Source organism: Ctenocephalides felis, unplaced genomic scaffold (assembly GCF_003426905.1).
Source record: "Ctenocephalides felis isolate EL2017-DRISC unplaced genomic scaffold, ASM342690v1 CF-g0.4_SCAFFOLD_00845, whole genome shotgun sequence".
Classification (NCBI taxonomy): domain Eukaryota; kingdom Metazoa; phylum Arthropoda; class Insecta; order Siphonaptera; family Pulicidae; genus Ctenocephalides; species Ctenocephalides felis.
In genome coordinates, this window is record NW_020536999.1 from 17,673,837 (window position 1) to 17,690,635 (window position 16,799).

Consider the following 16,799-nt stretch of genomic DNA (forward strand, 5'->3'; position numbering starts at 1 on the left):
TTTTTGGGGATATTTTTTGGGGATATTTTTCGGGGATATTTCCCCAAAATCCCCAAAAAATATCCCCATTTTCGGGGATATTTTTTGGGGATATTTTTCGGGAATATTTTTCGGGGATATTTTTTGGGGATATTTTTCGGGAATATTTTTCGGGGATATTTTTTGGGGATATTTTTCGGGGATATTTTTTGGGGATATTTTTCGGGGATATTTTTCGGGGATATTTTTTGGGGATATTTTTTGGGGATATTTTTCGGGGAAATTTTTGGGGGGATAATACCATCTACAATGTACTTTATATGATCTTTGAATCACAAAATAAACATAATCCTGCCCTTATAAGTTTTACCAATTATAAGGTTTCTTGTAATTACAAGATAACGTAAACAAAACTACTAGAAAACACATTTAATTGTATAATGGAAATACCAATATATTTGAAAATCATCACTGAAAATCCAAATACCGAATGAAAATCAAAAAGTGTCCCAATCAAAACCGGTACGTCTTTTTGCACCACAACCTGGAACTAGGCATCGTTTTAGGTGAGGTGCAAAAATGGCGTGCCGGTTTCAATTGGAACAACATTCAAACACCACGAAAAAAACTGATTTGATAATTTTATGTCTTCTGACAAGACAAGTTATTCTGAATCGAATGATACCCAATTTGAAAATTGTACGTGCGGTGTAATGTATATATATGTTAGCCGACTTTGGACCTTTTGTTCACGTTTTCTCAAAAACGGTTGGACCGATTTTAGAAATTCAGAAATCATTAGATGTAACTAGATGAAGACTAGCATATTGGTTCTCTCAGAATTATCAAGACAGCATAATCAAACTCATAAGTTAATTTAGATTAAATTTATGCTAATTTTCCAATTTTTTATAAAATTTTCAATATCCCAGTACCTAGAAACTTGATCATATAAAAAAATCGTGACAATTATTTAGTTTTGTATGAATTTATATTCAGACAAAACAAACTGTCAATAATAAATAAACCGTACAATAAAAAGAACGTCACTAAAAATAATCCAACATATCACCATACCTTTTCATATTCAATTTTTACATTTTTGCAGAAAACTTTATTTAATTTCCCTTTTCTCGTTCTGTCATTTCCAACATGACATGCAATTGTATCCCATTTTACAAAGTAAATATAATTTCGTTGTGATGGATGCTGTCTTTATATTTATATTTTCTATCATATCTCATATTCATAACAATACATTTTAAAATGGCATATAGAAAATTCTGAGATAATTTGAATTTGAAGATCTATCATGTTCGGTTACAAATAGATGTTTCTTTTTCCAAATAATGATTGTTTTGGTAAGAAGGATATAATACTTGTTTGTGGAAAATATTCAGAGATGAATATGGAAATAAACAACCCGTATTTTTACTAAAATGGTAGTATTTGATATAAATTAATTAGATAGCAAAATATATAATTAACAGTTTTAATTAATTTCATTTTTGATGTTTTGATACAGTTGAATATAAAATAATTCAACAGGTAAGTTGTCACGTATTTGCATATTTTAATTAATGAACAACTGACCTACTTCAAAAATAATGATGAAAAGCAAACAAAGTTATTTTGAAGAGTTTTTTTTATACACTCGAGTTTCCATTTTTCCACTTGTGTAGAAGAAAATATTTAAAAAAAAATTTTAAAGACTAGAAATATATTTTTCCTCGGAAAAAACAAAATGAAAAAAATGTTAAAATATAAAATACAGAGAAACATTGTTTTATTCATTACTAAAATAGTTATATGTACAATTTAAAAAATTTAATTTTTATCAATAATATTATTGATGGAAATTATATTGTTTAAATTGTACATATGGCTATTTTAGTAATGAATAAAAAACAATGTTTCTCTGTATTTTTTAATATTTTTTGTATTTTTGCATTTGCATTATATAATAATATCCAAAATCAATAAACTCAAAAATCGGAGCAAATAATTCAAAATAAGTAGTTTATTATTTTTAGAGACTGCACTACTATTTCATATCCCTTAAATATTCAGTATCATTATTTTATAGTTTTGGTACAAAATAATAAATTAATTTCATTTTCAATATTTTTATCAAGAATCTTTAATTTGATTAATTTAAAATAGAAATATAGACAAAAATCACTAAAGGATCAACGTTAGTATATATTTTGCATAAATTTTATAACCAATATATTCGTTTCAAAACAATCTTTCAAATTTGACTGATTGTGAGTTTTTATTAAACATTTTAGTCATGTTCATATCCATTTATTCGTTTTAAATTAATTTTAGCAAACTTGTTATTCTTTATATTTGGTTTTATTTTTTATAAAAAACGCTCATTTTTAGAAAATCCTTACATAAATCTGAATTTATAAATATTTAAATACTAAATTAAACAGTATAGACCAAATTAAAATTCAGCCAATCGACCCACCCAAATATTTTTTGAGACACGAGGAATTAGATTCTAAATGATTTCACACTTGTGTATAGATTTTTGTATATATTTTTAAGTTCTTCACTAAAATTATAAATATTAAAAAGACTCACTTTAGGGTCCACATCAGGTTGAATTAATTTTACATCCACTGACCCTCCTAAGACCGCATACCAGCACTGTCCTGGATCTCCTTGTCTAAACACTGGAAAATAATTATTAATTTAAAATAAAAGAGATTATTATATAATATATGATAACTTAAATATATTGTTGTATAATTTTGTAGATTAAAAATAAATATAAACTTTATGTTTGATAATCTTTGGTTTTCTCTTAGTGAAAACACCATATTTTATAGACTATACAATATTTATGGTTTCTTCTGCTTTATATACCAAGAAAACCTGGATTTTCTCATAAAAATAAATCATGGATTAGAATGAAAAATAGTTTTTCCTGAACGTGTTTTAATGTATGTTTCATATTGGTGCAGGATTTACCATTATTTGTGATAGAAAAGTACTGAATTATAAATATATAGAGATTATAGAGAGATGTACTAAAAATGTAAGGAGTAAAATTTTTATTTACTACTAGCTATAATCTCGTGTTGCTGTGCTAAATATATAAATAAAATCATTATAACAACATTTTGTTACATCTAGTTATTAAGATGGAAACCAGCGCACATATTTCGTTATTGATTGTTAAACTGTATCAGATGCATCAACGAGTTAAATATCCCATTCAGTATCGCCATATATAAACATACTATTTTTGATAGCTTGGTGTTATATTTGTATTAATTAGTGTAGTCTAATATTAAATTATTTTGTCTAAAACATATCTAAAATCTTTCTAGTTGTTACACTGAATGATGATACCTTGGTGGAGGCTGAGACGTTTGGATTAATAAAGCTGATACCCTAATTGCTTCAGTTTATTGTACTTGGTACTACACACACACACACATATATATATATATATATATATATATATATACATATTATATTATCAATCGCCCTCACCACATAATTAATGCATATGCAAATCCTGCCTCCGATTAGCATACATTCGATATTGCTAACATGTCGTTATCCTGCGGAATAAATTTACTAACTAGTCCTTGTGTAATTAAATGTAATATTATACAAATATTTTACTATTAATTAACAGTTCCATATCGCAACACTAATATTAGCATTTGTGAAAGATACATCGCGGTTTATATATTATTCCATGAAATCAAACAAATGCTTTTCATTTGTTTGAGTTGTGAAATTATTTAATTAAATTCGTTATATTATTAACTGGCAGTGGGTGTTTTTGAAATAAATATGATTATGCAGAAATATGAAATATTATACATTAATTAAATAATTGATTAATATATTAAATATATTAATCATAATCATAATATTAATTGATATAGTTTATGAAATTAATCAGACATAGTTAGGATAGCAAAATTGTCGATGGACCAGGTGGTAAGGTTTTAGTAAAGTTAGCATTTTCATATTCACTTTCGATTTAATTCTCTCCCTGTAGCCTTTGGCAATAAAATCTGACTTCATACGATTAATAGAGATTATTTCATACAAGATCCTTTTCGTCCTTTTCAAGTGTCGGCCTTTTAATTAAAGTCTTGTCTAGACCGCTAATGAAAACTAACGAACTGACCCACTTTATGTTAATACCTATGAAACATGAAACGTGTGGAGTTCTCATTATTTCATCGAAATGCCTTGCTATTTCAGAATAATTAGAGTTGGATATATATATATATATATATATATATATATACACAATATGCATATATAAACTGACTCAATTTAAATGTAAATTATTATTGAAAACTAAAAGGACCAAAGGTCTAGAATAATTTGAGACTTGATGTGATCTGATAATCCCTTATGGTAACGCACTAAAATAACTCTGCCGACTCTAAAAACAAATTTCCAAAATTTGCTTACTCAAATTACATTTGTATACAATATGATAGATAACTTTTAAAAAACTATTCTAGTACTATGAATATTACAAATTTTATTGTATGGCACAACGGCAATATGGTATACTCATAAGAGGAACTGGAAAACGTTCTCAAATCAATTAATTTTTTTTTTAAATAAATTAAACATTCGTTGACAATTATTTGTAATATTTTAGTTTGAGCTTATTAATTTTGAAATCAGTTTTTGCAGCTTTTGGATATAAAATTCTAATTTCAAACTTTTAACCTCATGAAATTATCTAGAATTATGGAAGGAGTTATTAAAGATAAAAATTTCTTTCCATAATTAACAGATTTAATTAATTTTATTTTTGATGTTTTGACACAGTTGAATATTAAATAATTCAACAAGTAAGTTGTCATGTATTTGCATATTTTAATTAATGAACAACTGACCTACTGCAAAAATAATGATGAAAAGCAAACAAAAATATTTTGAAGAGTTTTTTTTAAACACTCGAGTTTCCATTTTTCCACTTGTTTAGGAGAAAACATTTAAAAAAAACTTTTAAAGACTAGAAATATATTTTAACTTGAAACAATCGAAATGCAAAAAATGTTGTAAACATGCAGGGAAACATTGTTTTATTAATTACTAAAATAACTATAAGAACCATTTATTATATATATGTTTTATCAATAATAATAAAATTCAGGATAAATTATAGGATTGATAATCTCAAGAATAGTAGCAATATGTATTTCGAAAGAGTTGTTTTATTAATTTTAGTGACAGCACTACTATGTCATAGCCTTAAATAATCAGTTTTTATGGCTTTGTTTTATTTGGAAAAAATAATAAAATTAGTAAAGTTTCAAATTTTTTATCAACAATCTTTGATTTGAACAATTTAAAATAGAAATATTTATAAGAATCCGTTTTTGCAGTTCTTCGATATAAAATTCTAATTTCATACTTTTAACTTCATGGAATTATCTAGAATGGAAAGGAGCTAATAAAGGTAAAAATCTCTTTCCAACTTATTTTAATTTTTGTTGATAGATATAAGAATATATGGTGCCTTGTATACTTTTGTTAAATCTAATAACAACACGAAATTATGAGTATTGTAAAATAATTGTACGCAAATGAATAATGTACTTGTTTACAAAGTTATTAAAAAAAATTAAAAAAAGTAGTGGCTAAACTTCCCGTACCAACAATTTTTTTTTTAATTTATTAACTTTTTGCCAAAAACATATCAGCACGTCTTCTTATCAATAGGAATCTAATGCCAAAAATCACACACGTACACCCACACATACACACAACCATACATCATTTTTTTCTAAAGTATGCCAAAATGTTCAAAAACCTATGAAACGTAAAGATATATAAAAATTTTCATTTTCGATTTTCTTGCGATTGTTATTATCAACTTACCCTATGGAAAGTTAAAAAATATATTATTTGGAGTAACAAATATAAAAAATATTTACTATGAATCTGTAAGTCGTCAAAAATTATAAATTGGTTATATAAAAAATATCATAGTGTTACTCGTATATCCCAGTAACCATAATCTATATCCATTGACGTTGATTCTTAATTATCAATGAGGATAAAATATGAATAAAAAGATATACATATATATATATATATATATATATATATATATATTCCAAAGGAGCAGAATAGGCTCCTTATATTACATCAGGCTCTTCAAAAGCTTTTCTCATATAAGGTGTATGTTATTCAGCTCGTATGGAGCACCTTATTGATATCGAGGCCTAAACGTAATTTTTCCCTCTTTTTTCCTTTATACCCATATATATATATATATATATATATATATATATATATATGTATATGTATATGTATATATATTTATATATGCTTACAAGTGTGTATTTTTTATTTCCCTGAATATATCGCTTATCCAAGATGATTGATGTTAAATGATTATTATTTTCTTAAAACACTCGAGAGCTCGATTTTCGCGTTCAGCATCTTAAAATACATCTCGTAAAAATGTTGAAAACAAAATTTGACACTTATTAAATACGTTATATTTATGTTAAGGTGTTTTGTGGAACACATGGTTTGTTATTAAATAAATAAATTCTTCGGCCAATTGAATTACAGTATACGGATTTAAATAAATTTCTAGCTGAGAACTTACTAACTACTCTACAATTATAATCAAAATATTGATAATATATATATTGGTTAATATAAATATCTATTTTCATAAGCCATTGATTTCCAACAATTGCCCTAATAAATCCCTCCCTGCTCTAATAAAAAAAATTGTTGCTACCTCCTTAATTTTTTCAACAATTTAGTTTTATAAATACTCAGCTGATATTATTAGACTACAAATTAATATGCCATATTATGTAAAAATATGAAAGAAACTAATTATTTTTTATTTATTTTTTATTATCATTTCAAAAATGTTGGGTTATTTTCGAACATAGTATTCTAGAAACAGATGTACGATCTCCCCTTAGGACAATCTGGCGCCTCTCTAAAGGGGCGCGCCCCACAGATTAAAAACCGGTGCCATAAGTTGTTTTTCCATATTATTTTACATTTATCAAAAATTGTGTTAAGTTTACATTTGCTATTTTAACAAATAGCTCCTCATTATTAACTGATGGAAAGATCGCGTTAAGATATATGTTTTCTGTTATTAAATATTCGGTCTTTTATGATACATAATATTAGTTTTCCTCCCAACAAAGCTTTCTCGGTATGCAAGTCACGTCATTTTGATATTATATTAATAAGAACTATATGGGGCCATACTAGGGCTCCCGGCGGCTGGCCTAGATGCGTTATTAATGCTGCTGAGCTTTTAAGCTTTAATAAAAGACAATATTTAATAATATTGTATAACAATGCATAAAATCTGTGAAAAATATTTATTAAAAAAAAGCTATAAGGAATACTATAAATAATTGCAACTATTACATTAGATTTAGGGGGCGTCCAATAACCGCATAAAGTTTTTAAAGGAAAAGGGGGTTTAACAAAAATTGCAAAATATTATGTCGGGGAGGGAGAGGTATAGTAAGATATCTCGTTTGTTTATTTTCAACCTGTTTTTTTTTTAAATCCAAACATTTAAAAAAAAGTTAAAACATAACATTTTTTTCGTAACTAAATAGACACGTGATGTTTGGCGGAGCAAGGGGGGTAGATAACTTTGAATATCAACACAGAAGAGTCCAAAAATCCTTAAAAAAATGATCACGTGATTAATGAACACCTTCTTACTTTTTGTTATCTTAATCATTATTAGTTATAAAAATATTATAGGATTTGGCGGGGCACAAAAGTCCAATTTGTTACATCTCTGCCAGTGCTTGGTTATTTGATTGTGAACACTGTTGTTTAGTTTACAAGACCTCAATTTAATTTTTGTTTTTGGGCAAATAACACATATCAAACAACTATCTGACTATGTTCAGTAAAACTCTCTGCTAATTCGTCATTATAGAAATGTTTGTTGTTTGCTGTTTTTCAAAAATTTTACACCAGCCCTTTTTACCCCAAAAAAACAGCCAGAGCAAAAAAATGCACAATTATATTTTTTATCTTAAAACGATTATTACAAAAAATAGCATTATTCAACCAATGCCAAATAAAATTTTCATGGACGCATCATTTTTTTCATACAGTATATAACCTTGATCTGGTATTAAAAAATATTAAAAAAATATTCATCAGCAGTGTAAAAATTAATTTAGTTGGTAAAATGGTATTTTTAAACTCAATTAACATTTTTATTTACTTTTTTTGGTTTACACCTCCACCAGTGTTAGGTTTTTAGGTTGTGAGCACTGTTGTTTAGTTTACGAGACCTTAATATAATTTCTAAGTATTAACTTAATTAATTGTTTTATAAGATGTATTGTTAATTTCAAGTTAGATTAAGATTAAGATTAAATTTTTTTATATGACCTCTATAAAAATAAAGCTTTGCCATGGCAAAATTGTCAACAAGAAAAAAATAGTAAATAAAAAATGTTAAAAAAAGTAATTTTACAAAATATAAATGAAATACATCGTTAATCCAACTCTGCTGATGAATATTTTTGACGAAATACCAGATCAAGGTTATACACAGCGTTATCTTTGTAAAAAATGCACTTATGACATTTATGTTTTGCATTGGTTGAATTATGTAGCTATTATTTCTTGAAATCATTTTAAGATTAAAAATAAGACTAAAAATTAAAAATAAATTCTTTGTGTTCTTAGTGCCTCGCCCTACTACATAGATAATCTTCTTTTTCATTTAACCCTTAAATTTTAACCCTCTGAAATATAAAAAATAAATAATAAAAAAAAAATCCAGATCTAGTAATATTCTGTTGGATAAATATCACTTTACAAATCATTGTGTCTCATTTCTTCTTACAAGAACATTTTCACTCCATACCTTTTGCAAACTATTATTTATACGAATTCATTTAAAACCGAGCTCAAATATCTAAAGTTTCTTTACAAAGTAGACATAAATTTTTATTCTTGTTGCCAGGAACAGTTTTCCTGGGCTCTTTCATCTAAGTTTTATATAAATAAAGTATAAAGTTATCGCTCGTAATTCAGTTTGTGTACAATGGAGTCGTTTTATCTAGTTAATGATATGAGGAAATGAAAATGCATAGAAAATGTATGAAAAATTGAGAATGTTTATTATGAAAACGTATAAAATTTTATTATGTGGATATCAATATGCTGTAAAATAAAGATGGAGTATAAAATATATTTTATATTGATAGGAAACTACTGCACTATATGAAATTGCAGATTGTGATGAAGAGCTTTTGAAGAAATAAAGAAAAATATTAGATAACTCAACAAGCTAATTAAAAAACCTGTTTATATCAGTATGATGCTAGATACCTTCACCTACTAATTAATAAAAATAACTTGTATATATAGCAAAGTTATTTCAATTATACGAGAAAATATAAAACTAGAAGAAAATGCGGAAAATACTTATTAGAAAGCAAATAAAATTTTATTACATCAAATATCATTTTGCTTTGCAATAAAAATATTTATGATCGAGAGTATAATAAATTTTATAATAGGAAAGAACTACTGTACTTTGGCATTGGAATTGATAAGGAAGATTTTCAAGAAAATTACAAGATTTGATGTTACAAAATCATTTTGGAATTAGTTTGTTCATTTGATAATGTAGTATTGAATTAAAAAACACCTGTGTCAGGTACTGGAGATAAAAGAGAAAAATTTTGAGAAAATTGCAAAAACTTTCATATCGTTTATAGAACAGTTTTGTCAAGTATTAACAAAAGGCTTGATTATATAAAAAATTTGGAACACATGTATTATTATTTTCAATTGTGGGCTTGGAAATATTATTCACAGTTCCGATTTCAAAGTTGAAATTAACAAAAATAATAAAAATTAACCACAAGAACCACAAAATGGTGACGTTTACACCAAAGCTCTGAGTTGCACTTAAAAGCTGCTTGACATTTTTTTTCTATTTTTTTTATTACCGTTGAGTTCTGGGACACCCTGTATATAATATATATTTTCAAACATATGAAATTTTGACATTTTGCTTTATTGCAAAAGTTTTCTCAAATGGGCTGTATCTGCAAGTTACTTTATCTAATTAGCTTGTCATCATCATTTTATCAAATTATCTCTGTCATCTAATATATCATATATCATATATCATTTTCCAAGAAAACTTTTAATGTGATATTGCCATCCTGATTTGAATAAAGTTCTTGAAGTTGTCTACCCCGATATAATATTGATACAGGGGTAAGTAACTTTAATGATGGTAATAAATATTTGAAATATATTTAGGTCTTACTTTATTGTTAGAAGCTATATCAACATTTAAAAAGTGAAGATACCATAAAGTGAAAAATGATATTACCACTATCTAACTACCATAGTCTCTCTTTGTCTATTATTGCCTCTATCACCATATCTACCAATGTCTATTATTGTCTCTATCATTATCTATCTACCATTGCCTGTTATTGTCTCTATCACCATCTATCTACCATTGTCTAATGTTGACTCTATCACCATCTAGCTACCATTGTCTACCTTTGTCTATTATTGTCTCTATCAGCATCTCTACTAATGTCTATTATTGTCTCTATCATTATCTATCTACCATTGCCTGTTATTGTCTCTATCACCATCTATCTACCATTGTCTATTATTGTCTCTATCATCATTATCTACCATTTTCCATATAATGTATATAATCCGTTCCTTCAAAAGCTTCTTAACATTTTATAATCTTCAAGGTATACTTCAATTTTGTTCATAAAAACAGTTAGGCTTGATAAATTGATATTATTACACTCATAAAATTTAACTCAATTCATTTATTTGGACCATTTTTTATAAAATATTGAAAGTGGCAAAATAGGTAATTCAATGTGTTTTTTGCAAAATATATAACATTTATTCCTTATTATCTCGTCTATGTTATAATTTAAAATTAATCTTACTTTTACATCTATTGCTCAAAATAAAATTATTTTATTTATCTCTTGCTCAAAATTATCTTATTATCTCAAAATAAAAATAAAAGTAACTTTTAAATCAACTTTTAAAACGGTTAGACAGGTAATTATGAGTTCATGCTAAAAATTGTGTAGGGTTTTTATATACAGCTTTTTATTATCAAAGCTGGTATAATATTCTCTGTAAATAAAAGGTGTATCATGTAATTTACATGTACAAATCAGAATTAATTAAAAGAGGAAACTGTAATGAGTATGTTTTAATTTTCTCTCAGTTCTGAGCTTTTTATATACAACCTTTAGATCTTTGTAATGGTATAAATTAATCGTTTTGTTTGAACAAGTTAGATACAAGTGAATAACTGTGATATTTTTCTTTGTGGATAAACACAATGTTTGTGTAGAGATTTGTTTGAAGAATTCTAATAAAAAAATATTTTACTTTGCTTTGTGTTTGGAAAATTGAATAAAGTATCAGTGAGGCAGAAGTTTCAATATACATTTGAAAAATAACTTAAATAATATACTTAAAATAACAAAAATAATTTCTTAATTATAATTTCATTTTCTAGTTATAAATGTAAATCGTGATTCATTCACGGATGCCTTTACAAACTAAAAATTCAACAAATTTGAACAATATTTTTTAAGATTTATTGCCATTTATGAGAATAATAAGTTTGGTGGAATTTTTTTTATATTAATCAAGATAACTATTAAAAAAAATTAGATTTACAAAAATTGTTACACATTATCAAAGATTAATCATTAATATTATTAATAATAATTCATTACAAAGGTAAATTTGGAACAAAACTAGTTGCAAATTGCTGAAACTTCCCGTACTGCAACGAAATGTTCAAAGAATTTTAAATGTTTTCAAATATATTATTATAAATAAATACTGCAACATGGTCTAATATTTATAAAAATTATATAAACTAAATTGCATTGCTAAAATTATTTATTTAAAATACTTAAGTGAGCTTTAAATCTTTAGTAAAAATTAAAAATAAAATCTGAATTATTTTCGAAATACAAAAAAAATTCATTTTTGATAAAAAAAAATATTTTTGAAAAAAAAAATTCCAAAAGCAATTGTTTCATCAACACAAGCAGAAAGTTTTTTGAATCATTCAAATCGGATGCTTAGTTCTCTCAAAAACTGTAATGTTTTGTAGATTTAGCTCGATATCTCCGAAACGGCTGGACATGCCTTTGCCAAAAACTAATCACCACTTCTGCCCGTTATTACAATTTACATATTTTTTGGATCATTCAAATCGGATTCTCCATTCTTTCAAAAATTTGATTTCTATTTTCTGCACTCCTTGTCCCGTATCTCTAAAACGGCTGGACCTGCCTGTACCAAGAACTAATCAGCACATCTTTTTATCAATAGGAATTGAATGTTTTTTTGTATCCACACATATATACACACTACACACACACATCCATTTTTTCTGAGGTATGCCAAAATGTTCAGAAGTTGATAATGGCGTAAACCAAATTTTAAGATAGTACAATTTTATATTGCCAGACAAAATGACGCACCTGCACACTTCTGTTGACTGCGTCCTGAATTGTTGCGTACGAACAATAAAATTAGTGTTATTAAATATTGCAATATTCAAGCATTTCAATATAATTTTGAAGTTCAGTCTTACCGTAGTAGTTATCTGTTTACTTATTGTACTTAATTAATAATAAATTGTTTTATTCTCGATATAGTATTACTATGTGTTAATTATAAAAATAAACAAGACCACATCGCCCGAAGAAATAAAATCGAATCAATTCCCTCTCTAATATTATTTTAAAATCTTCAATATCCTCAGCAGCTGGTACAAAATAAAAATAAAAATAATTCCAGTGGAATTGTGTTTGTTTAATGTTTTTTGCGTGCTTCGGAATATAAGTGCCATTTTCTTTTTTGATCTGAACAAGAGTTTAATTCAAACAACAAGAAATCCAATTACTGCCGATGTTTACTTATAAATCTAATTATATCCCACAGTTGAAATATTTGGAGCAGTTACTTATACGTTTGTTCGAGGAAGGACAACCTTTTCTTTAAAAAATCCTTAAAAATATAAAGTTTTTATATGGATATATGATATACTTGAAATTCGCTAAAAACTCAAGTTGAATAAATAAATAGAAGAAGTACAAAATACACAACTATTTAAAAGAAATAATATCTAAAATATTTGAATAATTTGAATTTTAAGCAATGAATGGTAATAGTCTAATAGCAAAATGGTAGATAGATATTGATAGAGATTTCGAGACAATAATAGACAATGGTAGATATATGGTGATAGCAATTTAGAGACAATAATTAACAGTCCATGATTGATAGATCGTGATGAGATTCAGAAACAATAATAGACAATGATAGGTAGATGGTAATAAAGACAATGGTAGATGAATAGAGACAACAGACATTGGTAGAGATGGTGATAGAGACAATAATAGACAATGGTCTATTCAAATGGAAAAAATGTTATTGTTATTTAGATATTATCAGTAGTAAAAACCAGTTAAAATATGGTAAAGAAATGTAAAAATTATAGACATTATTGAAGCAATTATTTTTTATGGAATCCAAGGTGATATTGTACTTTACCGCGAATACTATAATAATTAAATTTAATTCTTCTGGATTTGTTATACTATTTCAAAGACTGCAATTTCCAAAACGAATATCTTATGATAAGGCCATAAATTAATCACAAAGGCACTACATTAAATAAGATATTATAAGTATAGGTTTAGATAATAAAAATTGTTGAATTGTAGACGTGGATACAGGACAACGTCTGTCGGGTCATCTGGTATATATATATATTAAATGTTAAATATATATATGTGTGTGTGTGTGTGTGTGTGTGTCATTGTGCATGGGTAACTCAGATGACAAAATAGGTCGTGTCGTATTCGATGGTAAACCCATTGTGTCGCCATCAAATATCTATTTTAGAATAATTCTGCAGCACATGGGGTTTCCAGTCTTCTTTTATATCAAAAGTCAATGTATTATAATAATAGGTCTAGCCTTATTGATTGAAATCTTCAAATAGTTTGAAAAGTGACAAAATTCCTACATCATATATGTAAGTATTTAGCTTTGAAAATGTTGTCCGAACATATAATATTATAATTATAATATACTCAAATTATATATATATATATATATATATATATATATATATATATATATATATATACATATAATAGAGTTTCACATATATTTTTACGATTTTGTGAACGTGATATTGTTTGAACGATCCTACATTATGAAATTCCTGAAGGGATTGATATTTTAATATTTTATTATAGAACGCTATAGTTGAATACTTGAGATGAAATTTCCATACATATTCGTATAATAGAAGGAATATTAAATGTATATGTATATATTATATTATATTATATATATATATATATATTATTATTATTATTATTATTAAACGAAGTAAGTTTTTTTATTAAATTAACTTAAATTGCCAATAAATTTCATTCTGCATTCTTATATTCTTTTTTATGTAAAAAAATTAAATACATTTCTAAATAAAATTCAATGTACTGAATAATTTACTTTTTATGTTGTTGAAATTAGAAAAATAATTAATTTTAGAGCTTTATCTTTATTATTTTTATGACACACATTTAGTAACAGAGCGTTGTAGTAAAATCTTTACATTGGCTGCTCACATTTCAAAAATATGTTCCAGTTCAAGATGTTTTGGAAAATTAATATAATATGTTTTATGATTTTTGTTTCCTGATCTGAAAACCTTTTTGTAAAAGAAATATTGATTTTACACCTATGTTTATTTTAACGTTTCGAGGATAAAGTACTTTCATCACCGAGAACACTTTTATTTCTGGTTTAATAATAAGTGTGTTAAATCAAAAGTTGTATGACTAAGATATTCTTTTTCAGTGTGTACGTGCTTAATTAGGTATTTTTTCATAAAATGCAAATGCATTTCATAAAGTTTATGTTCTCTGGCTCGCTGATTGAATTTTTGTTATTTGACCTATATACGATGCTGCACAGTCTTTGCAATTCATTTCGTATATATATACCATTGTCAAGTGATTATAATTCCACATGGATGCTTCAGAATCCCGATCCGATATCAAATTATTATATCTGCCAATAGCAATTCTCTTTGAATATTCCACATATTGTTCCGTGCCGATTGTTCCTGATGCATCTTATGATTGCTTGTGCATTCGCATTAATTATATCTTAGAAATTGAACTGACAATCACTTCAAATCCTACACACATACATACATACATACACACATACACACACACATATATATATATATATATATATATATATATATATATAAATATATATATATTTATATATTAATTTAAAAATACAAAAAACAACACTCTTTTTTGCACTATTTTATTAAATAATGATTTTACAAACGCTTCTCTTACAATTTTTTTTTTATCCTAGCGACATCTATTTTTCAACTAGACCCTATTCCTTCTCTTTCCTATTTGATATTTCATGACTCACCTAGTTGACCTTGGATAGAGAATTCAGACTGCGACGATCGTTGGCATTGCAGTAGAAGAAACGACTTGTAATGGATAACACATTTAATTTATTTTAGCTAATTTAGACTTCCATATTTTAGATTTTAAATTATAACACACTGATGATGAGACAAACCTAGTCATACATATAACATACAAGCTTTGCATCAAAACAAAGCTTTTATATTCAAATAACAAATAATTTCCAAACACAAAGAGAACATTCGTAAATGAACCTATATATATATAATATATAAACATATGCTGTATAATTCGTAAACTGGTTCATACAAAGCAATTTTCGGGCTTGCAATACATAAATTTGTAATTCATAACTAGGTGTGAGTGGAATTTTGCCTTAAGGTAATTTGAAGATACCTCCCGATGCTGGTCAATCAATAAAAATCAAGAACAAATTTAGTTATGATAAAATTTTCAATAATTTGTTTCAAAAACATACTTTTCTTTTTCACTAAAATCTATCAAAATTGATATCTTTCACTTTATTTTTGAGCCCATTATTCAAAATTTAATGAATTAATAAAATTCATCTATATTTTGTAGCATTAAAGAATGTTCTATAGATCGTAAACTTATGGCTTTTATTAATTATTAGAAACAACAACAAAAAAATCACTTATTACAGAAAAACTACCTGGCCTATGCCTGACAAAAATTAATAAACATGATTCCTAAATCTAGTTATTCAATTTATAAATAATTTACCTCAAACAGTTCAAATAAACAATTTTATTGATAAATTGATTCAAACAGAATAATTTGGATATAAATATTTGGACTTTGTTAATTATTCCATATGTCTAAATTAAGATATTCAATAAATATGCTCGGGTTGCAGACAATTCTTAATTATTACTATAGATTCCCCGATATATGTTCAGTCGCAATTGAATCATTTAATTTTATAAACTAGATTTCTAGGACAACATTTCTGGAATGCATTTTTATATAGCTTAGTAAAAGTTATGCATATTTATATTTTTACATTTAGATTTCAATAATGGTTTGTATTTGGCTTTTAACAATATGCTTTTATATTTACATAATGAACAATTTTCCTGCACAAAGGCAAATTATAACAAACATTCGAAAATGGATCTAAAAATATATATATGAATGAACAATGTGGTTTATTTCATATAAATTGCGGTTTTGATGTTCAATATATAAATAATTTATCAGGGATGGTTAAAATGAAAAAAAAAATGATATATGATTTTTCGAATTTTTTAAATATTTCAGAGACAACAAGGT

The 16,799-nt window shown here is 26.0% G+C and overlaps 1 protein-coding gene across 1 annotated transcript in view; it reads right to left on the reverse strand.

The window, feature by feature from the left end:
* Positions 1-16,799, reverse strand: part of LOC113364023 (rap guanine nucleotide exchange factor 4) — a 126,464-nt gene that overhangs the window by 82,662 nt on the left and 27,003 nt on the right. Inside the window, exon 3 of the mRNA XM_026606484.1 lies at positions 2,572-2,663. Coding sequence (XP_026462269.1) covers positions 2,572-2,663 — 92 coding nt within the window. The remainder of the gene's footprint in view (positions 1-2,571; positions 2,664-16,799) is intronic.